Genomic DNA, 24,777 nt, shown 5'->3' on the forward strand with positions numbered 1-24,777 from the left:
CATTTGCATCGATTATTGACGTGCTGGGTCGACCGGAGCGTTCGTCATCTTCAACGTCTTTGCGGCCACCTTGGAAACGCTTATACCACTCGTAAACACTTGTTTTTTTTCATAGCACACTCACCATAGGCTTTTTGTAACAGTCCACACACTTTGTTACACTTTATTTCATTTTTTACGCAAAATTTAATACAAATTATTTGACTCTTCAATTCTTCCATTGTTTAAACAAGCAAAAATCGTCGAACTCATAAAAACACGTCGAACCTTAGCGACTACCACAGACAAAGTAAACAGTGATTATAGCTGAAAATTTAATCATACTTTAGGGGCATGTATATCAACGCAATAAAAAAAAAATTTTGACAATCTGACTCTCCAGACCTATTAAAATAAAAAATTCCTGGTACTTTTTGAACACACCTCGTATACAAAATTTTTATGAGATACCTTTTAACATTCTCGTTTAAATTTTTGTTTATTATTACAAAAAATAAAGTAATATAGGATATTTTTTATGTTTTACTTTAGCAGAGATCAGGTCTCTATAATATACTGTGTAGTGTGTATATAGATATAATCTCTTATATTCCCACCGTGTGTGAGTCTATCCGCCAAAACTTTTCGTGGTAATAACCAATACCATTGTTAATTTTTAAAAATAAGAATATTACTATACCATTCTATATATTGTCTACAAGTGTCTATGATAGTTATTTTCAAATTAACTTTTAAAACTATTGGGGAAATTGAAAAATCGATTCTTTTGAAATCAATCTGTGTTAAATTTATAATTTATTGATATAATATTACATAATTATTTTTAAAAATTTAAAAATTTTATTACCCAGAATAAAAAAAGGTTTTATAAAATAATATAGTAAAAACACTAAAAACACATATTATGGTAAAACCATCATCAACCCTCCTTGATCCGCTCTTCAGAATCTAAAAGCACGCATCATAATAAACCAATATCGCTTGTACCGATCAGAATCCAAAATACATAGTGTCAAAAATAATGTATATATTATGGATATTGGGTGGGGCTATAGCTATAAATCTTATGACCTCATTCAATATAAATGCAGTAGGTATCTATGTACTGCATTTATCAGTACTGTTAACTATCTAGAAATAATATTTTACGCGTGTTTTATAATAATGACTTCATAGTATTTTAAAAAGAAAAAATTATATTTTAAAGTATATCAATAATTATAATTAAAATATATTTAACTGCTGCACTCAATAAATAATTATATTATTACTACCTGATGAATTTTATAAAACAATACTTATATAGGTATAATTGTATAAATACTACCCATATGAAAAACATATAAGTATTAAAAATTAAGGACACTGCAAAGTTTTAATACAATATCGGTAAATACATTGTATACTTTTTTTTTTAAATTAAACTTTATAATTTATTTTTTACTATCAAATTTATAAATTGAATGTATACAAAAAAATTACCTAATAAAGTAAAATCTAATTCTAAGTATTATTTTCTAAGTGTAACAAAACAAACAAGAAAATAAAAAAATTCTACAACCATGCTATTACAGGGCGAAATATATTTTTAATAATCTTACCCTTTTGTTCACATTATAATATGCATCTCGTTTTTAAGGTCAATATTTACATAAATATTGGAAAATATAAGACTTGAAACATCTTTATAAAGATAATATCATAATTTATTTTATTATCCTCCATACTTTAAATTTCTGAAGTATTTAACCTCTAGCTTTATGTCAGTTACCAACTAACCAATCTAAATCATACTCATGAGATATCAAACTGCATTTAATTTTTACAAATTGTTTTATATAAATGTACACGGTTTATTAATATTAATTTAACATAAGACTCATTGAGCTAAATTATTAGTGAAAATAATAATAACTATACTACGCTATAATAAAATAATGCCTTATATATATTTTTTTTTTTTTTTGAAGTTCATCATTATACTTTAGTTTGTGTATTTATTAACGAATCTATTGTTTGATATTTCCTATTATCCTTACACGGTATGAACACACAGATGGATATATTATTCACTCAATAAAAGAAAACTTTTATGAAGATTACACATTTTTAAAAAATATGAAGGGTTATATTTGTGGTATATGACATATGAAAAAAATTTATAAAATAATCATGCTTTCTGCTAACAGTGCTAACAGACCAATGGTCTATTCTTATTTAAATATGTCATCTCAATGTGTACATATATAAATGCATGATTTTTCCCTTATTTGGTTCATAATTAAAACATTAAATACATATAATATAATTTTATTATAATCATAAAATGTTTCAGCACACATGATGTTATTGCAAGTAATTATTTTAATTAAATAAATGAACTCCCTAATACTAAATATATCTAGGATAAAATAAATAATAAAACACACTCTAACAATACAAATATTTTTTAGTTCTAAAATTTGACATATGTGGTTTAATTTAAGTTCTAATTGAAGAAAAAAATGTGTAAGAAATATTGTTCCCCTCTTATATGTATACGAAAAATACTAAAAGAAAAAGAATTTACGCACGTGACTATCGCTTGATTAGAATCCGGGATAAGAACCTATATTAAAATGTTTGGGTTTTATCCAATAGTATAGCTTTTACGTCGAGATGAAAGAGACACGAATGACTGGACATCTGGACATGATCCAAAGAAGTTTATTACTAACGTCAGTAAGTACAAGACAATTTAACAGGTTGAACTAGAAAACTTCTAAAATAAAATAATCTACTTTTTTGCAAACAATTATTAAATTTTTATTCTGTATTCACCCGCTCTTTATAATATTATTTAACTACTCATACCTATCCCGATTTCCTAATTTGAATCATAACTCTACATAAAATCTACGATGTATTGTATTATAATTGATTTATTTTCCTAATAATAAAATAATTCACATTTAATGAAAAATGTTATTTTTAATGAATCAATACAATTTATAAGACACTAATAATAACATGGATGAAAAATACATTTAAGTCATAATAAGTTAATAAGTTGCAAGTTATCTTTAGGATAAGGGATACAAATTAACAAACTTAGTAACAATATTAATGGATGTTTTCAAATTTAATTAATAAATTCGGATATTCAATAAATATTATATAATATATTAATAATAAGTTATGTAATTTTACGTGATAGATTTTAATTTTTGTATGGACACGGTATGTAAACCTTGGAACTTAAAAGCAACAGGTCACTAAGATACATTAACTGCATAAATTAACAATCATAGGTACATACCAATTTAATATTACGCTCAATAAAATTAACTAAGTTTTTAGATATTCTTACATACTACATTGATGCAACCAGGAACAGGTATTTAAACTTTCTATAGTAGAAGTATTTATTTTTAATTTACAATAATTCATAATTGAATTTATTTTTTTAAATTTCAGTGAAGAATCTGCACTCTATACTTAAATATTAAATAGCTAAATCAAAATCGATACTAAAATGTGTATATTAAATTATATTATGAATAATAAAATAACACATATATTATTACACATAATAGAACAATTTTTTTTTATTGGTCTAAAATACATCGAAAACTAGGCCATTAGTAAAAAAAAAATTCTTTTTTTGGTTATATTGTTGGTATTTTAAGTATTTTCATTTTTTACATTAAATTAAATTGTACAATTCTGTTTTTTTTTTTTTAAGAAGAGAAAAACATTTTTGTTTCACAAGATAATTAAATGTTTTGTCAGGCATTGATGTAATACAAAACTGAGAGCGCTAGGTCCGAAATTAATAAGTAAGGCCGAGTTAAGACGAAATAAAATTCTGTCGAGTGTTTGATTGTGCAAGTAAAAGGTGAGTTGGGTCGAGGTGAAAAATAAAAAGTTGTTTACCTACGGAGTGAGAAAAAACACGAAAAGAAACCGAGACTAATAAATCAGAAGCATCGAGGGTACGATTAAGAACAAAGGAAATACGCAGTAACAAAACGGGAAGCTAATAAAGTAACATCAAGATTTAAGCAAACGAAGGAGTAGATGTTAAGTCATAAAATAAAAGATATTTGATTTTCAATAAAAATTATATTAGAACTAGATAGGTAGTAGTTAGTAGTGATCCGTTATTCCATTATATTTGTCTACATTATAAATTTATAACGCATATACATAATTATGGAATATAAAATAATGTTTTTAAATTTTCTTTGCACTATTTTGGTACTAAATAATAATAATCTGATACTTAGCAAAAATTACTGATCAAAAATAATAATACATAAAACTGGTTAATGCTCATCAATTCTAGACACGTATTCACGCTTTTTTTATTTCTTACCTACATTTTATACTTTTTAAATAGTTTCAATAAAAACTTTTTGTTTTTTCTCATAGTACCTATCCTTACTATAAAAATCTGATTACCCTTAAAGTGCTAAACACTTGAGCATCTGGTGGATGAATGATTGATTTTTATATACAGATATGTCAAACTAATGTAGTAGGTACCTATACATTTAAATGAAAATTGCATGATGGATAACATTACACTATTGAGTTATAAATTCTAATATAAAAACTAAATTTAAAAGATTCGTCTGTAAATGTGAGTTTATAGTGTTTATATATGCATGACAAGTTTGAACACTTTAATAAGCTTTAGAAATACAAGTTTTAATAGCCATGGCAATAGAACAAATATTGAATTTTTCATATTATAGGTACTGATAAAAAAGGCATAGGTAATATAATAAAACCATACAAATAATTAATTCAAAAAAATCTGATATCAATAAATCGTGACTCATACAATCATAAATTCATAACATTCTCAAACTTAAACAAGAAATTTAAGAAATTAATTGCACTAAACACTCGACTAAACATTAGCACGAAGCCTCCAATTATATTAAATTGGTTCATTGATCATATTCAATATTATACTAACAAAATACATGTACGTAGATGTCAATGTATTGTTATTTGCTGTAAAAAAATTAAAAATAATACTTGTAAATTTTAAGTTCAAGCTATTTTTAATTCCAAACCAAGTGAAAAATTAAATGATTTTACTTTTACGGTAAAAACGATTTTAAATGTTTTTAATTGCCTAATTATTATACACTTTTACTATATCAAATTACGAACACTCTTGGGTTGGAGAGATCAAAAATGTTTGTACGACACTTTTTTGCTTTAAAATAAAAATATTTATTTTTCAATAGTTTTACCTAAATTACTAAATGAATGCAAAATAGACAGGCACCCATCAAAACGTTTTGAAAAATGCTAACATGCATGGTTTTAAGTTTTCCGTTTCTTAAACCTGCTATTTTCAAAATATAATGATTTAAAACCAATTTTAAATTCGTTAAAAATTGGATACAATACACAAAATACAACAGCGAAAGCAAAACGAGTCTATAATACGTACATTAATACCAAAAAGCTAAATTTTGTATCATGTTTAAAACTGTATTATTTATTATATTATATTATATTATATTATAAGTACGATAAACTATTAGTATTTATTAGTATTAGTAATTTCTTGAAAAAAATAAAATAAAATCGATTTTAGAATTATTAGCTCATTAGAATTTTGGTATAATTCATTCAATATATGATATTTTTATAGAAATCATACTAAATACAATTCGATTTGTGTATGTACCTAACTATAATTTAGATCTTAATTATTAAAACTTTTTTTGATTTATAAATATTGTATCAGGTAGTATTTTATGTTTTTGTCACCATAATTATGCATTTTGTTTTCATTAAATTTGTATATTCTAAGGCTTAGACAAGAAGTGTATATTCTAAAGTAGAATAGGTAGTGGGTATAGAATATATATCAGCTCCTACACAACCTCTTGTAAAACTTAAAATAAATTATTCAACAGTTAATAGTGTATACTTTTTAAAGCAACCATAGATAACATTAGGTTCAGATGCAAAATTAAAATGCTAAATAAATTTGAAGTGTTAAATTGATAATAAAAAATAAAAGTATTCAATTGTTGTTCTACTAGTTGAACAAGTTATATTGTTCTATAAGCCGATAAAAGTTGATATCATAAGTCAATAACCTAGTTTCAGTAAATCGGTACGTTAACAGCATCGTAAACAATATATGAAATTATATATAACAGAGACATTTAATAAATAGTAATAATAACATATTATTATTAACAATTGTGTGAATATATAAATATATTGTGGGATGTCAACGTAAATTATATTTTAAAAAATGTTCTTAACATAAAATTGAATTATTCATAAATTCTACATTTATTTCAGCTTATACATTTTTAACATTAGATTTTATTTATAAAAGATTTGTATTATACATCATAAAGCTTAATTTTTAAGTGACATAAATTAAAACTAAACACACATTTTTTTATGTTTATTAAGAATATCCTTAAATTATATGTGAATTATAAATATTATATTATTTAAATGCACTTAAATTGATATTATCTTATTTTTATATTTACTCTAAATTCTTGTTTATTTGGCATTATTCTACTGACTTAGATTTTTAATTTGTAATATATGTTGATGAGAATTAGTACAGAATATTATTTTAAAAGGCACTGGTACATAACTTGTAATATTTTATCCACAAACACTGATTCTACAAAATCTTGCACCATAAAATAATAAAATGCATAAAAAGAACTTCATCAAATGTTACGATAATAAAAATATAAGTTACCATTTGACCTCAATACAAACGGGTCAATGGGATGCTGTATTTTTTGTGCAACTATATAATATATAGGAACTTAATTTAATTAGATTTATAAATAATAATTTATTATATTGTAATGACAAATTCAATTTCTAATGTTATATGCACTTTCTTATGTTTATAACCTAACCTTGTACAATGTACATATTATATTTTTTTATGTTAAATAGTATTAATTGCATTTAAGTTTAAAATACCTAGTCATGTGTCATGTCATTCTATTTTTGTGTAATAATAATAAATGTAACAAACTAACTACTAATAAATAAAATAAACAAAAATAAATATAATAGAACTGCGATTTTATTATCAAATTTGCAATATTAAATAAAAAAAATAGTATATTATAATAATATGAAATAAGTAAAATGTCTTAAAAAAAGTTACAACATTTAAAAACTCAATTCTGATTTATAGAAATTAGATATGATTGTGTACTCTTTTTTTAATCATTTTTCATAATTTGTATTAAACTAAGTATTTTTAATCAATTCAAATTTGATAAAATTATTTAATCACGGGTTTATTTAAGATCCAATTGTATTTCAATTATAATTAAGGAGTGTTTAATTAATTTTTGTGTAATTTGGCTAGCCTTGCATATAAATTTCATTTTTCTATGTACAACATTTCCTTCATATATATTTCCGAGTATAATTCTATGTAGGTATACGAAATATTAACAAGTTTAATAAATTTTGGGTTTATCGTTTATAGAATTAATGATTATAATTCATAAATAGCAATTAACTAATACTAATAAATTTTGAGGTGAAAATGCTAGAAGCATATACTTAACTAAAAATAACAAACAACCTATTTTAAAAGCACGATTGTCAGATAATTACTATTATATACCGGCTTAATAATTAATATAATAATTAAATCATACATATTAGCAATTAAGCATCTATACAATATTTAAATATCATATAAAATATAAATGCTCCTATTACATGGGAAAATTCTAGTCGCTATTTCTTACAAAATTTAATACATTTTTATTTATGTGAAGAAAGTTAATATACTAATTATTATCCCATTATTATCTATGTCTAAGGGTTTTTTTACAGCAACGTGCTTATTTTCAATATACACGTTTATATTATATAAGAGTACGATACATAATATCAATATGTTAGTATACCATATTATTATACTTGGATATTATAGTAACTTTTTGAATTAATTAATGCATTAAACCATTCAATAAATAAAACATGGAAGGAATAAAACTTGTCTTTTATATAATATGAAACAAAATAATACAATAGGTATTCATTGAGGCGCAAACGCATTGTGCGTCGTCGCGCAGCACATATAACGGAATTGAGTTATGTTGTCGCCCGAGACACACGGTTGGGTTGCGCCCACTCGAAAACGTCTCAGCGCGGAAAACAAAAAAAAAATAGAAATGTTGCGGTTATCTTTAATCGCCCGTCGGCAGCAGCTAACCGCTGGCGGCATTTTCCCGAAGTACGACGACAGGAGCGGAAACCGGTGGAGGATAAAAATATGACGAAAGGATGACGACAGGGGACGGAATGTCTGGTGCGGTGAAGGGAAGTGTAGTGCAGGCTGCACTGTGCAGCGGGTAGTAGGATGGCAAAGAGGGCGAAAAAAAATACTAGAAAAATCCGTTGTTGACCGGAACAGACGACAACGGTGGCAACGACGTAATGAACCACACACGTTTGTTGCTCCGGTCAGCGCACAAGCATACTTGAACGGGCCCCGTAACGACTTGCGTCACCACATCATGTTTATAATAATAATAATTAATATTATTATTATTAATACTATAAGTATAAAATAGTAGTAGTGGTAAAATAGTGATCCTAAAAAAAAAATGCATTATCTTTGTGAGCCACACTATTTTAGCTATACAATATTCTCTCATTGAGAGCACTGGTGAAACAATAATATTTAGGAGTATTTCAGATTATCTATGCCAAGTATTCCACGTTTAAGTAGATATAGTAGTTAAAGAAAATTAAGTGCTGTGAATAAAAAAGGAATTACTACACTGTTGATTCCATTATTGTATCGCTGCACTTCGGCTACTAAGTAAAGTACTTATACATATATACTGTAATATATATATACACAAGTAAATCGATAAGTAATAAGTAATTAGGAAATGGTTTTAAAATTAAAAACAACATTTTTAAGGGTTTTCCACAACCTTTTATCAAAGTATTTGTTCATAAAAAAAAGTTTGTGTTTAAATCTAAAGTAATAAAAATTTGTTTTTTGTTTAAAGAAATATTAAGCATTATAGGTATATAAAATAATATATGTATAGGCTATGGCGGGATCGAGCCATCAGGCCTGGAAGACGTTATTTTCTTCCGAATTTTATGGGCGACGGATCAGCTCCAAAACTATCCGTCGTTTTATATAGGTAGTAGAGTATGTAATAAATGGATTTATTTTTTACCTTGTCACACGCGTGAGAAAAGGAAACGGTAACCATTATGTTGATTTATAAAAGTGATCAATATGTCAAATCGTACGAAATACGAACTTTAGTATTAGGTAGGTATACCTATATGTCCTATATAGATGCATTACAATCTTTACTCATTAAAGCCATTACACATTCACGCATATTATCTATATTTATTAGTGTGATAATATCATACATTTATACGTATACTACGATCATGACATACACGTTTGTAACAAGCGAATCAAAATAGTTCTTAACTTACATACCTACCTAATACCATAATGCAGGCACATTCGGTGTTGTACCTACTACCTACTACTGAATACAATAAACTCGTATCCATTACACGACATAAGTTACACGAGAGACACGCGTAAAACGACATAACATTATATTATATTACACGAAGTAACCCATAAGTCATAATATAATATTATGTATACTATATTACACTGTGCAGTCATTGCGTCACAAGCGCGTTGTCGACGTAATACGTGGTGCAATTAACCGATGCGTATTAACCTTTCGGCCACCGACGCGCGCGTCAATTGATGTCCGATCTCGACCTCGACGACCTCGACCCCGTCAAACTGTCGCAGCACTACTCCATTAAGCTACTATATTATAATATATTTATACATATATGTATTATATATTATACACACATGCTGCAGTCATGCAGACGATTGGAGAATTACAACGAAAAACACAGTATATTACTTGACGGTGAAAACCAACTAAAATATAGATACTTATAAGTGGTTTAATTTATAAATTATTATTTATTATTTTAAGCATGGTCATCATCATCATCATTAATATTATTATTATTATTATTATTATCGTTATCATTAGAAATTATTATTATTATCATTGTTATATTGGTGTAACGTGGCGTGGCTGATAATACACAGTTATAACACTGTGCATGCGCGTAGAGGGATATTGCCAAATATGAAATGTAGTTCCGTTGAGAATTTTATTACGACGAGATATAATTTTTCATGAAAATTCAATAAGTATTTTATTTTTTTATTATTTCAAATTAAAAACGAACAGATTATACCCTTCAGTATAAAATATATCGAATGAAAATAGATTAATTTAGGAAATACATAATAATTTTGCGTTTTAGATGTCGTTTTCTTTTTGTAGGTTAAGTCCCAAGTCCCAGTAGGAATATGCAATATATAAGTAACAAAATATCCATGATCAAATTATTATAAAATATTTAACAGGTTGAAAAAATAGTACATTTTTAATATTTATTTTTTTGAAATGGAGAAAAATATTAACTTATCTTTAAAAATTAATTATTAATCATATTATTAATTACTAATTATTAAACATAACTTAAATTTACAATTTTTTTTAATTTAAAATATCGGATATCTGACTGACTTAGGTCAAATAAAAATTGAAATAAAGCAGGTAAGTCGTAGATGTCGCTCTGCTGTACAGTAGGTTACTAGTGGTTACTATAATGGATAGAATTAAATTTGAATCCAATGATATTATATCATAGTATACGAAAAACAATTCTGAGTGGAGACGATTTATCTGTCTAGGATATATTATAGATTATTAATAATTTTCAAATCTTAGATTTAAAAGGAAAATTTTTTATGAATTTCTAGCTAAAATAATTTCTGAATTTTCGTGATTTTTACATAATATGTTGTCAAAATTCAAACTTTGAATGCTTATAAAAAAAAACAATCGTGACTATATATTTATTTTATTTTTCAACTGCTATTGTAAAAATATGTTAGGAGCCTTGAATTAAATTTTCAAATCTTAGATTTAAAAAGAAAAACTTTTATGAATTTCTATCTAAGATAATTTGAACATTGCCGTAATTTTTACATATTTAGTCAAAATTCTAACTTTAAATGCTTATAAAAAAAAATTACCTTTCTAAAGTCCATTAAGACATAACCTTTCAGAAAAGATGCTACACTTGATACTTTTGAGCAAGTTTAAAGGGAGAAAAAGTGTTTACAGAATAAAAAATAAAAATAAATAAACATCATTGTAAAACCAATACATTCCTCGCTCCGCTCAGAATCTAAAATCTAAAATCGATAAATCATACCCTTAAAAATATTATCCTCTATAATTTTGGAAATAGGTTATTTCACTCTAAGATTAATCAAAAATCATTAAAACGATTTTACGTGAAATCGTTTTATCTATGTTACTCGTAAGTTTGAGAGATAAAACAAAATTTATGCTGAAATCCTCTCAAGATTTGTTAATATTATAATCGGTACTTTTTTTTAATAAATCTCGATACCCAAATATTCTTTATAGACAATAAAAACTAGTTTGAATAAATATATATTATATAATTGTGTGTAAAAATGGTTATTCTATATTCAATATCGTTATCCCAATTCTGAGTTTTCCCATTGAACAACTGACTAAATACTTTATAATTTAAGCAAAACATTATTCATATGAGATTCATTGGGGAAAACCAACCACTTTAATTTATCTTCACACACAATAGAAAAACCCTTATTTTTGTACGGTACGCACTACACCCAGTATAAAATTACAAAAAATCGTTAACGACCAGAAACTTTGTCAACCATGAATAGATTATATTCAATATTAATAAACTATGAATAATTTTTATCAAATATTAATATTAGTCAATACATCATTATCTTTTTGAGCGCACGAGTTTGTAATACAACTTACACATTTGAAAATTTATTCTGTAATATTAAATCAAAATTGACAAACGCGCGCTGTTTAGGGTAGTTATTAAAACTACCAACTAAATAAAACTATCCGGTGACCGTCGAATTTATTGGTACAAAAAACAGATAGTAACCCACATATGAGATTCTCTTGTGTTTTATTGCACAACAGTTATATAACTCAAACTATAAACATAAATATAATAAATTATATATACATAGGTATTCGTATACTATATATAATATGCATTTGTGTTTGTGTGGAAAAACAACAGCAATATTAAAGAGGTCAATCGAGCAGTACAGGAATTCCCTCTCATTTTTTCCCTATTTTGTGGCGGTAAAAAGGGCCATGTGGGATATTATTTCACTCTGTTTTTATACGCAGTGCATACTAATTGCTCTCAAACATGCACGTCAAATTTTTACAAATGTGTAATAGAGGAAACTAAACACACATGGAGATAACGTATTTTTCAACTTCTTTTTAAAGTTACCTAGGTACTTATTATTTCATAGGTTTGGTTGATTTCATTTGGATGTACTCGCATTGTTAATATTTATTAGTTATTACTATTTACAACTATTACTAAACTTATCAATTATCGTTCGCAGTACGCAGTAATCTAATATTAATAATATAAAAAACAAAAATAAAAAAATTACATATAATTCACAGTTTTGTATCAGATTGCAATAAAAAATGAAACAAACTGAAAGGATTTATAAGAAACATTGTATAGTAAAAATCATAGCAAGACAGCAATATATTACTGTAATATTGTTAATTATGACAAATGGGCACTTCTACACTAGTGCACTATAAATAATAAGTTTAAAAATTAAAATTAATGTAAAATTTTAATTCCACTTTCCAGATACAGTTCATAAATTCATTAATCATTTATGATGACCAGGCGACTGTCTGAATATCCATACCATGCTGTAGCAATTAAATTTTTTTTCAATTATAAAATAAATAAAAGTATTCAGTTATATAAATTAAAATAAATTAAATTCACTTTTGATATTTATACCATATTAAGAGTTGTTGATAATTTTAATCTTTAATCTAAAAATTGTGTAAACAACATAACGACACATAAATGTGAAACATATCACGAAATATTCTATCATCTATACTTTATAGATACTAATCTTATAATTGAACTTATAAATTAGTTATAACTTATATAAATACCTATTATAATAATCAGTTTGTTTTTAATAAAAATAAAATAGTTTTAGTTTTCATAACTTTTAAGTAGCAAGGTCTCTTTTATTTTTTGCCTCAAATTGTACGGTATCAATAAATAATTTTCATTGATTCTTAATTTTAAATGTATTTTATTATTGAAAATATATTTAATTAAACTATCGGTTACAGATTTTTGTAAAGTGCTGTATTCAAAACAGAAAATTTTTTTCAAAAAAAAAATATATTGAATACCAAAGCACAATTCTGCGTAGCTTTCCAATATGGTTGAAACAGTTATATAATAAGCGTAAATACTAAATTAAATAAGTAGTTCAGATTTATTAAGTGATATAGATGGAAATCGTTAATAACGTAGTCACAAATTTCTTACTAATTATTATATTAAATTGTAAATACTCAATAAAAAATAAAAATAAAATAAATTAAATGTCTTGATAAGTATGTGCATATTTATTAACTAATCATATAATCTAATATAAAATGTATATACTTTTATAATAGTCTTACATTAAAGAACAGTTAAGTCAGAAACGTTATAAAACAAAAACTAAGAGGAGTTAATCCTCTAGGAAACTGGCAAAACAAATGAAAGTACAAACCAAGGATATTATAGTAAGAAATAAGATCCTAAAACGGTTATGAATAATTATACTTCACAAAAAACAAAATAAATAAATTAAACTAAAAAAAAAAAAAGAGCGAAGTATAAAACTGACATTTAAATAATTAAATGGTTAAAAATAATATTGTTTTTGTATCATTATATTAAGATCTTTAGGACGGCTTTTTCATTATGTGTATAGTGATATGTGAAAATTTTTTTTTTTTGCACAAAATCGGTATTCCAAGGCGACTGCTTTCTAGGGTGTACAATACGCGTAAGAAACCTACTCCAGTGCACTCCGAGGAATGTGAAAATTAACAATATATCAAAGTCCCGATAGGCTTCAATAATGTCTTTTTGCAATAGAGCAACAGACATTTTCTAACTAACAACCCGAAATATGTTTATGAAAAATTAAATTGAAACAAGTAAATTCAAATGGGCATTTATTTAGGATTTGGCCAACTGAAAACAACACATTTTGAATTTATTTAGGCGGTGGATTTAGAAACAACGAGAATTGTTTCCGAAAGTCTGTGCGTTTACCTGCGACAATTACGGTAACAATGGATAACAATCAGTGTTTCAATAATAACACAATAATGCTATTTGTTTTGACCTTCAAAATAGTATTTCATTTTAACGTGAATCACTATGAGAGATTTCAACTATAAATTAATTTTCTTTTAAGTCGATAAAGAACGTCTATAGGTTTTAGATACTTTTACATTTCTTAGTGTAATGACTAATGACAAATGGCTTAAGGAAATAAATTCCAATCACTCAAAAAGTAATATTGATCTTGGTCTATAGGTACTTCTTAAATACATAAACTTAACTAAAATCAGTCAAAATATCAAATATGCAAATACCCTACCTAACTATGAAATTTGAATGAAAATGTTAATCTAAAAACTAAAAAATATTTTATCAAAACATTTTGAATAAGCAAAATAGAATAATCAGCAGTTTATGTGAGAAGGTCATTTCTGAACTAATGAATATTATAAATATATACCTTGTGCAACACACCTACCTACAATAATATACAACTGTTTTTTTTATTAAATAATAATAATAAAACATCAACGAACATTTATATATTCCAATAGATATAAAATATGTAACGCAAGCTAAATCTTTCTTGTTGATGATGTTTAGATTTTTATAATATGTTAGCTATTTACTTACTAACTACATAACTGACCAATCAAAAATGTTATTATTATTATTAGGAACAATAATTATAACAAACTTGTCAGTAGTTTGTTTATAAAATACAAATAATATAGGTAGGTATTATATTAATAATATGTAAACACACAGTAAATTAAATTCATGATATTTTATTAAAATTAATCAAAATTACTTTTATAACAAGCTTAATATTATTAGGTATTCTATATTTTGTCAATATTTCATTAAAACAACTTTTTTAGAAAAATTTTTTTCAACATGTATCAAATTCAAATATGTAATTAAATTTAATCGATTTTCCACTAGGCACTTTTTATTTACATTTTAGTAGCATAGTATTTTGCTTGCACATTAAAATTATATCAAAGAACCATTAGAGCTATGTGTAAAGTAAACAACTAATGAATAAAACCAACGTATGCGTAAAGTACACGTACCTATATCTAATACGATTTACAGTATGACCAATAGGTTACACTTACGGTTTAAAAAAAAAAATTTGTAACAATAAGTTGTTTTTGCTTATGATTTTCACTTGATATATTTTTATTCCAGTTATCGGACAACCGCGTATTTAAGTTGATAGGTCAGCTTAATCAAAATTTAATAAATTCTATTTAATATAACCCAAAGATCGATGGTCCATAAATTTATACGATTTTAATTATTATAAGTTATCATAAGAAGAATGTGGTTAAAAAAATGAATGCGTATTTACCAAGTAGGTGCCTGCCTACAACTAGTTCACGCGAAAGGAACCTTATTAATGACGTAGGTATATAACTAAATATTGGCCATTACAGTAGCCTACGTTGTCAATGGTAATAATAATAATATTAATAATATTATGAAAGAAGGAAAAAACAACTATTTCACTTGATTTAACGACTATTAGTACTCGTTCTTTAAACTCATACCATGTGCGACTAAACCACACGGACGACAGACGAAAAACAAAAACACACCTATGAATTTACATATTTTATGTATAAAATTGTCATCCATTAGTATACGGAACATTATACTGATACCAGTGTGCTGCAATATTGCGTAGTGTTATAACATATATTTCGAGCGCAAAAAACGATTGTCGATTCGATCAGATCAATTTATACGTATATCTAAAGTTACAAGGGTGTCAGGCAAACAATTATTGCAGATTTTACGTCAACGTGGCCCCCTCACATAATATATCGTATGTATCTACGTGCGGGGTAATGATGAAACAAAAAAAGCGTGTTGAAAAAATGCCTAAGAGTTTCATCGACTTTCCTGCGTACACCCTGTATCCTTATAAGTTATAACTATCGCTGCAACAGCATTATACCGTTAATGGGTGAGCGAAAAAAAAACTCATTTACTAAAAAACCAATTTGTAATGACGACGACGACGGCAGGTATTGTTTACCGTGTTTACACACCACAACACGTTTGTCCATATTTTATCGTAAAAAGACGCGTAATTTCAACACGCGCCGCGTCTACAGAGCAACACAATATTATTGCTGGTTCGTATGACGAGCCACAGCCGGCGGGCGGCGGGCGGCAGCGGTCTGTTTGACTGACATCCATATGGTCGCACATGTTGAACCGCTGCCGCGGCCGATGAATGCCGCCACCGCTGCCGCCGCCACGGCCGCCTCTACCACCACCGCCGTATTGTTGTTGCATATTATAGGTAGGTCGCCGCCACTAACGCTTAGAATGCGGTCCGATAAGCGGGCGCGCGCGCCCGCGACCAACATCATCGCCGGTGAGTGGAACACACCGGATAGAGTAAGTTGTAGTCCATTGCATAATAACAATATTATTGTAATTATTATTATTATTATACACAATACACGAATATATGTACGCGATTGTGGCCACGCGATAACCTCGCGCTCCCCCCCTCCTACCACCTTCGTGACGATCGCGCGCCAACGATGCCTGGCCGCGCGCGGGAATCACTGTACGTTACCCCGCCACCGTTTGAACTACGGCATCGCTATACGCCATACGGTCTTACTGCTGTATCAGTCTGCGCAATATTATACGCAGTAGGTACACAATCGTTGTTGTTTATCGTCGTAGTTAATAATTATTATTATTTCATATCAAAAATAATATTATATTAAATATTATTCGGTATTATAGATCAGCAACAGCCGTATAAATCAAACTCACCTTGGCCACCTGGAAGTATTCGGGCCGGAGCGTCTCGACAATATCCTGATCGGGTTTGATCTGCGGCGCCACGGATGACCGTATACCGTCCAAAACGCCTTTGAACGTAAACTTCTTCATGTCGTTCAGCCGCGTTTTCGTCGAACGTTGTTTGACGTCAGCAACAACAACAACAACGACAACAGCAATGCACGCGAGCCGCCGTTCACCACACGATCATAATAATATTACTTCGTCCCGAGATTCCTAGCGCCGGGACCGGTACACGACACGAGGGAAAAAACCACCGGTGCGCTCAATTTGCCATTTTGGTTTGTCACAACGAAAATAAGCGTACGATATAACAATGTATTGTATTTTTCACGTCAATAATTATATTATAATCTTCAAAAAAAAAAAAAAAATATGATATTATAATCATACAGGAATTAATTATCGTTTCGAACGAAGCGCGCCGCACACACGTCGGACGACGACTGACTGCAACGATCGTACTGTGTAGACCGAGAAACGCGACGCACGAAATGTGTGTACCGCGTAGCCAAGCGAGCGCGTGTGTGCGTGATGTATATTATACAGTGTGCGTGTACCTTCACACGGCGCTACGTAGTGCACCGCGACGGCAACGACGGTGCCGTTTCGCGTATACTGCACCACCACCACCACCACCACCACCGCCACCACCGACGGCAGTTATCTCGCCGATATATGTGTGGATGTATATGTGTGTGCGTGTACGCGCGCAGTATTATCTCGTTATCTCGCGGCGGACAAATGTAACGTGTCGCGCGCGTACGGTGACGGAGTACGACGACAACGACGCACGGGCCACGGGCAGACGCGGCTCAGCGTCGACGGCGTTCCACTCGGTACTGTGGACGCGCGTGCGCTCCCCTGTCTGCCCGATACTCCGCTTGTGCGGGTGCATGACGCGCCGCGACGGCGACCGCCGGTGGGGGCGCCCTGCCGGTGGTGGCTGATAAAAGTTTACTATAATATACGCTACGGGCGCATGCACCTCCTGCCGCCCGCTCACGAGCGGTGTCCGCGCGAAGTTACGGCGGTGGCGGCGTTTTCGGTGGTGGTGACGGTGGTGGTGGTGGTGATAGTGGCGATGGTGGAAGCAATGGTAGTGGTGGTTGTGGCGGTGGTGGCGGAAGGGGATTTGTACGCGCGTAAAGGTGTTTGGTGTTGGTGGTGGTGCGCGCGGCGGCGGGGGAAGCTTGCTGCTGCCGATCCCGGGCTGTCGCCAATCGTTAAACGGCGGCGGCGGCAACGGCAGCAACGCCGCTACTGCCGCCGACGACGACGACGCCGCCGGAGCCCCCTAAGGCAACTCGCCCAACTCGGGCATTTTACGTGTGTGCACCCTTTCCGCACGCCGACAAAAGTATACACACATACACACACGTGCGAGCACGCGCATGCGCGTAGGAACACCGAAAAGTCTACTCTGACGCGGACCCTTCGGTCGGCAAGTGACTGGCGGCGCCTCTTTTTCGCTTATGTCCGCGTGACGGGCGCACGGACTACCCTCATAATAATAATAATAATAAATATATGATAATATCATCATAAATTATGTCCAGCATCAGTGTTCTCCACAAGTGACACCTGCATGTGTATTATTATGTTATAATATTATAGAAGCTTTATTCGTCTGCTAAAAACAGTTACATAGTTATGTAGTTTTGTTTGTTTATAATACATAATTATGTAGATCTACCTAATTTAGTGGTTAGATATGTACTAACCATTACCATATACACGTCAAAACAACTATCGCCTATATTAGGAAGAGCTTGTTGGAAAGAGGTCTTATTAATCCCTCCAAGAATCCAATATTATATTTCTCGCCATCCTGCAAATAAAAATTTGAGATTCAAATTTGAAAAATAATTTCTATATTACATTTTTAAGAAACTTGTGCTAGGTAGGTACTCTTCGAGTCCGAGGAGGTTACAACTATACTTTATAATATCGACTATTTGCGATTTGTCTATATTAAATAGGTATTAAAAGAGAATTTATCGAACAAAATATAAAACATGAAAAGTTATTTTCAACGATAACAATCCGTTAAAGGGAGTCACATTCCTATAATAATTATACATAATATTGAATAAAAACGCTTGCCAAGTTGCGTATAAATTTTCTTGATTTTTAATAGAAATGTATCAACTGTATATATATTTTATCACAATATGATTAAACTAAAATTAATTTTTAGAACTTTATCTTCAATCATTAATTCATTACAAAATTTTAAAGCTGAAAAACATAAAAAACCGCTCAATTAAATGTGTTTTAATGTTTTTTAATGCTTTGTCATGAATTAACTATTAGAGATTAAGTTCTGAAAATCTTCACTGCAATTCTTTTAGCCAATATGGATCTAATAAAACCTCAAACAACAATACCGATTTCCAGTTTCGGAAATCTACTCCACTAAACGAAAATCTAGAGAAATGTGAATAATTAAATATTTATTTTAATGTATCTGCTTGATAATCCTTTTTTGATGAGCTATCGATCAACTTCTAGCTATATGAGTTTAAGAGAAAAGTTAAAATATAAAAAATTTTGCACTCTTAACGCCGACGTTTTTGTGGATTCAAATCGTTATACCACTTGGGTGTGATATCGAATCTCCCTCATTAGGTAATAGTTTATATTAAAGCTAGTTTAATTATCCACCTACTCATTATTAGTGAGTTACATTTTTATAATTTTTTTCCTATTCAAACAAAAATTCTTGAAGATTTTAAATTCCAGACCTTTTCATTTCGATTACCATACCATACTTACTGATAAAAAAATCAAGAAATTAAATAGAAAGTATTATCATTAATAATATTTTTATATTAATTTAATTAATTTTTGTAAACATTTAAGATAAAAGTTGGAGTAAAACTATGATGGAGTTGGTGGAGAAGCGAAGCATTCCACGAAATTTATTTTACTTTGGTTTAGAGCTCTAGCTCTTATAACTAAAATATGCCCATGTCCGTATATATAGGTATACCTATTTGAAAATTTTAACGCAATCTATTCAAGTATCAAGTATCTCCAGCATATTATACAAACATTATGTGGTACCTAAAATGATTATAATGACATATTTTATATGAACTACTAAAATTACATTTTATAAATTCATAATTATAAGTAGTATTATCACATGGTCTACATATACTATACGTATATAATATAATTCAATACAATTACAATATTATCTATAGTTACATCGTATAAATAATAATGCATTATAAATATGCATTATTCCATGGAATATAATTATGGTGTAGCCATACTGTAGCCTTACTTATTACTTGTTAATTATTACATATTAGCAATTTAAAATTTAAATCAAATGGATATTAGTAAGATCCTTAATTTGGATAAATTAATAATAATAATAATAACTATAATAACTAATAAGTAGTAAATATAACGTAGTATTATTTAGTGAGATCATTTATTGAAGGTTATAGGTTTCACTACATTAGTTAATAATTGTTATAATTACAACATTTTAATACATTTATAGAGTACTCGGGGTCAGTGGTGGATTCATGGCAAGGGCACAGGAGCACGTGCCCTCCCCTATCCATTTTTATACGTAACTACGAATATCTCATAAATTAAAAATTCAGTTAATAAGGAAAATACTACCAACTATTAATTATCATAATCATTATTTTCATTCAAACTGATAAAACAGGATTTACAGATTTAGTGTCTTATCGATACCTATTTATAATTATAACCATTAGCTATTAATTAAAATTAAAATCATATAACTTATATGTGCCCCTCCTCTATCAAAATATCGAGGATCTACCCCTGTGCGGGGTATCTGACCAAACATTTCCAATTTTGAAGTAAATTAATTTAAGTTACTTAACTATATTTTACAGGTCTCTGCTCAAATTACTATATATAATTATATAATATATATAGTGGTCACCTAATAAAAGGCATAAGTAGTGAATTCATAAAATTAGGAGCCCTCTGTACTGATGTACAATTTTTAAAATGGTACTCACCTGGAATAATAAAATGTTGGCGGAAATATAACATTTCCAGCGTTTAACTACTTTGCTAACTATTTATAGGTGATCAGTTATTTTGTAATATTCAATAATATAAAAATAATATGTGTAAAAAAAATAGAGATACTAACTGTCACGTTTAAACGCTATATGTATATGATAAATTTTTCTAACTTTTTATAATAATTTATATTGTGTAGTTATGAATACCCATCATTCACTGTATTTTTAACAAGTATAACTATTGCATATGAATTAACTATGAATAAGCTATTCATATTTTCTGTTATCTGTATAATTATTATATAAGTACACTTGCATTTTAATAATAACAACTTTGTCGGTAAATTAATTAAACGAAAAATGAACAGCTAGTATATATACTCATAGTAGGTATCAACATACGATCCATAACAAAATATGTACAATTTCATTAATAAATATTATTCCCAACACATGACATATTATGTATTATAATACTGGTGAGATGGAGAACATAGGCATTGAACTTGGTGTTCAATGTGAAAAACTATGTTTTATCACTTGAGGAAATCGTATTTTTATTAGGTACCTTTACATTTTAATATATGACTATATGATTCAAATCTTTCTTCTTTATAAAACGTAATATATTTGTACTGTTATAATATATCCTTCCTTGTTACAGTAAATCCAAATAAGATTTTTATTAAGTATACTTAATACTCAGATACACATAAATATATCTTGATAAATTATTATTTTAACATTTATCATTCAAAATATTTAATAATACGTCAAATTTTCAATGTTTTGTTCACTTATTAAACAAGTTACAAGTGCCTAATAAATACTTTAATGTGTCATTAAATCTCAGTTATATGGATGTTAAAATATGCACTTATAGGTTAAAATGGTAAAAACGAATCTACTTGATAATCATCATATATCATAATTATTACATTTCACATTAAATTTATCATTCAGAGATGGAAACGTGGAAAAGAGGTAACAAGTATTTATCTACGAGGTAACATTTTTAATGGCATTCATTTTTTTTTAAATGTATTTAACACTAAATACCAAAATACAATAAATAATAATACAAAACCAAAATATATTCATTTTAAAAAATAAAAGCTTTTATAAAACTGTATTACTGTAATAATATAATATCATCATTCCTGTGATATGCCTGCAGTGAGCTGGGAAATGTACAACATGCTGAAAGACAAAATCTACCAATCAGTACCTACAAATTTTCAGTTTTCTTTTTGTAATATGTATTTACATTAAAATATTGATTTCGTAGACAGGATAGTATTATTTTTGATAATAGTAGTTTTAACATTTTTTTTTAATTATCCCGCGGCAACTAAGGCCATCGGGAAGGGGGTAGTACTGTAGGTTCTTGTGGAACTGAATAGGTTGGTTTTACACGTGGGTGAGAATTTTGGCAGAATTTCTATTGGGGCACCCGTAGGTTTCTGCCATGCCCCGGAGTGGGGGATGGCGGCACTTGTTCTCCGGACACCGTGACTTGCCCGGAGAAAAATGCCGCCCGATGGTCGAGGATCGAACCCGGTCCGGCTGAGCCACAGCCGACGCGGTAGACCACTCGGCCATCTCGTCCCCCTTTTAACATTTTATTTCATATACTAATTGCGGAATACGCTCAATGGAGAGCTAGTAGGTATACATTTCACAACGTTCAAGTGGGTTGTAGGTTAGGTTAGGTTAAGATAGGAACTAAATAGGAACGACTTTTCTCTGTTCTGGGCTTTTATAATTTCATTCCTCAAGTGATATGTTCTATTCATTTAAACTTATTCGTTTATCTTTCTCATTATATTTCGGTTAAATGTGTGGAGTTGTCGAATAGTACATCTTTTCATTTCCACTGGTATAATTAAGACTCGTATAAGTACCTATTCTTCTCTGTTGCAAATACTCTTCCTCCTTATTCGAACGTATGTATGTTTATATTTTAGTATTTTACTATGTCAACTGAGAAATTGATTACAATATAATCATATATGTATTATGTAAAAGCTTAACCCGTCGTTGGTCGCGTGGTGAGAGATTCTCTCATTACGATATTATTTTGGTCACCACTGTCTGTTATATCGGTTTATTGCCTATTAGTTGTGCTATACCTTATCAGATACAGATAATCTAAAAATAGATGGGCATTAAACGACTTTGTAATTGATTACATACTTTCAGTATCCGTTTAACGTGACTCGTATACACACAGTGAGAGAAATTCTCTATACGCGACCAAACAAGTACTTTTTTTGTGTGCATTATTTTATTATGGATAATAACATATCTGCTTGGCTTGAGGAAGCTGACGATGATATGTTAGATGATTTTGACCTCGATGAAGATGACAGTGATGGAGACGTATTAGATAATCAAAATAGAATAAAAAGTTTAATTATTTTTTTTTTAGTAATAACAATATGTATTAATGCTCGATTATTCAAATTGTAATGTATAATGTATTTTGTAAAACAGAAAAAATATATAAATACTGAAATATATATAGTTTATAAGTGCTCATTTATATAAAATAAATGTGTTTGGTAGTTTATTACATATTATAAGACTTATTGAAGAAAGTGAGAGAATCTCTCACCACGCGACCAAAGTAGTACAAAAAAAAGACGCGACCAACGACGGGTTAAGGTTTATGTATTTCTGTCATTTCTGTTCGATCATAAAAACATTCATTATATTTCCATGTTAATTATAGCGCCCCTAATCATTACCGACCACGTTAATTTTAAATTTAGACATGATCAGGTGCCAAAAAAATTCCAAAAACGTAACATCAATTCACAATGATTACATTCTAAATATTTAGGAAAAATATTTACTATATTCTTAATGGGGAGAGAGCAAGGAAAATGAACACCATCGTAGATAGTTCCTATATGGGTCGATTATCTATGACGGTCTTAACTATTTTGGCTGTTGCCAATCGGCCAATTAGGACGATTTGGTCGATCCTATCGGCAAAATGGTTGTCTGTAAATCGACCCAAATAACCATACCCAAGTGAATTAAACTAAATTAATCATTATTATTCATTAGCATGGTGCTGCGCGAAAAAAAATAATTAAATGTGATATTTTTTATCGTATTAATTTGTTAAGCAACGAACGACAACTAAAAATACTGATACTAATAACTAATACACAATCACATTTAAGATGATACGCACCAAGGTGGATTTCTAAATATCCTTAATTTTAAAGTATGTACCTATTAAAAATAATCATTATTATTACAAGTATAAATGTAGGTATACTTGTGTAGGTATCTACTATTTGAAATAATATAAAATATTGTACTTATAAATTATAATGTACCTAGAATAATATATTATAATTTTTATGATCTCCCCTAGAAGGCTAGCGAGAAAGCTAAGCTAGAACTCTCAGTGATTATTCAATTCATTAACAAATTATATTTATAACTGACTAAAGAGTAAGAATCTACATATTGTATTTTGTTGATTATACAGTTATTTTGTCCGCGTCTATAACGCTATGATATTTTTTTTCACTTTCAATAGCCTATATTCATTTTAAGAAAATCAAAACTTAATTTT

General features: G+C 29.0%; 1 protein-coding gene across 4 annotated transcripts in view; it reads right to left on the minus strand.

The window, feature by feature from the left end:
• Tomosyn (syntaxin-binding protein tomosyn) overlaps positions 1–17,986 on the minus strand; it is a 144,139-nt gene extending 126,153 nt beyond the window's left edge. For 3 of the 4 annotated variants that reach the window (XM_089227153.1, XM_089227152.1, XM_089227151.1), the window contains exon 1: positions 17,125–17,986. In XM_089227153.1, coding sequence (XP_089083279.1) covers positions 17,125–17,244 — 120 coding nt within the window. In that variant the 5' untranslated portion in view covers positions 17,245–17,986. The remainder of the gene's footprint in view (positions 1–17,124) is intronic. The other variant, XM_089227155.1, reaches the window with a different exon arrangement.
• Between the last annotated feature and the right edge of the window lie 6,791 nt (positions 17,987–24,777).

This window comes from Diuraphis noxia, unplaced genomic scaffold, assembly GCF_037042655.1.
Source record: "Diuraphis noxia isolate RWA-SAM2 unplaced genomic scaffold, SU_Dnox_SAM2 contig0004, whole genome shotgun sequence".
NCBI lineage: Eukaryota > Metazoa > Arthropoda > Insecta > Hemiptera > Aphididae > Diuraphis > Diuraphis noxia.